This window comes from Mandrillus leucophaeus, unplaced genomic scaffold (genome assembly GCF_000951045.1).
Source record: "Mandrillus leucophaeus isolate KB7577 unplaced genomic scaffold, Mleu.le_1.0 Scaffold182, whole genome shotgun sequence".
NCBI lineage: Eukaryota > Metazoa > Chordata > Mammalia > Primates > Cercopithecidae > Mandrillus > Mandrillus leucophaeus.
The window spans coordinates 1,824,298-1,825,594 of record NW_012101832.1 but is presented as its reverse complement, the minus strand read 5'-3'; the positions used below and the strand labels follow the sequence as shown (position 1 = coordinate 1,825,594).

General features: G+C 45.6%; 1 protein-coding gene across 1 annotated transcript in view; it reads left to right on the top strand.

Annotated features, from left to right (window-relative positions):
- The window catches only part of MACF1 (microtubule-actin crosslinking factor 1), a 459,246-nt gene that overhangs the window by 325,456 nt on the left and 132,493 nt on the right, over nt 1-1,297 (top strand). Inside the window, exon 45 of the mRNA XM_011977683.1 lies at nt 553-719. Within this exon, the coding sequence (XP_011833073.1) occupies nt 553-719 (167 nt within the window). The remainder of the gene's footprint in view (nt 1-552; nt 720-1,297) is intronic.

Sequence of the window (1,297 nt, the reverse complement as noted above, 5' to 3'; positions counted from 1 at the left end):
GCCATTCTCCTGCCTCAGCCTCCCGAGTAGCTGGGACTACAGGCGCCCGCCACCTCGCCCGGCTAGTTTTTTGTATTTTTTTAGTAGAGACGGGGTTTCCCCGTGTTAGCCAGATGGTCTCGATCTCCTGACCTCATGATCCGCCCGTCTTGGCCTCCCAAAGTGCTGGGATTACAGGCTTGAGCCACCGCGCCCGGCCTATCAGATTTTTTAAATTGGGCTTTTTAATACAAAAAAAATTAGCCAGGCGTGGTGGCAGGAGCCTGTAATCCCAGCTGCTCGCAATACTGAGGCAGGAGAATCGCTTGAACCGGGGAGGTGGAGGTTGCAGTGAGCCAAGATAGTGCCATTGCACTCCAGCCTGGGTGACACGAGTGAAACTCTGTCTCAAAAGAAAAAAAAAAGTTTAGTTTTGTTTTTAAACTTTTCACTGAGTTACATATTTATTGTTTTGATCTAGCATTTGACCTGGCAAGCATACCTCTTTCCTTCTTTTTAGAGTATATTTATAAGGATTAGAGGATTTAATACATATCCTTGTTTGCTTGACAGGAACTCAATTTGGAAATGGAAGACCAACAGGAGAACCTAGATACTCTTGAGCACCTGGTCACTGAACTGAGCTCTTGTGGCTTTGCACTGGACCTGTCCCAGCATCAGGACAGGGTACAGAACCTCAGAAAAGACTTCACAGAGCTACAGAAGACAGTTAAAGAGAGGTGAGTTATCACTTGTGTTGGTCAGCATTGGAGAACTATTTTTTCTTGTTATGGAGTGAAATGATCTTTTCTCTTTTCTTCCTTTACCAGAAAAGATGGCATCTAAAACTCTACTACTGAGTCATAGGAGGGTGAAAAGTGCCGTTTTTTAGGCAAAGCCACCTAATCTACTTGATGCTTAGTGGTTTTTCTTTTTTCTTTCCTTTTTTTTTTTTTTTTTTCTGAGATAGAGTCTCACTGTCACCCAGGCTGGAGTGCAGTGGTGCTATCTCGGCTCACTACAACCTCCATCTCTTGGGTTCAAGCAATTCTTCTACCTCAGCTTCCTGAATGGCTAGGATTACAGTTGCCCACCACCATACCCAGCTAATTTTTGCATTTTTAGTAGAGACAGGGTTTCACCACGTTGGCCAGGCTGGTCTCGAACTCCTGACCTCAGGTGATCGACCCGCCTCAGCCTCCCAAAGTGCTGGGATTACAGGCATGAGCCACCGCACCCAGCCACTTAGTGGTTTTTCTAATAGTAGCTAACAGAAAATAGGGATGAGTTCCTTCTCTTTGTGATCAGAAGCCTAGGC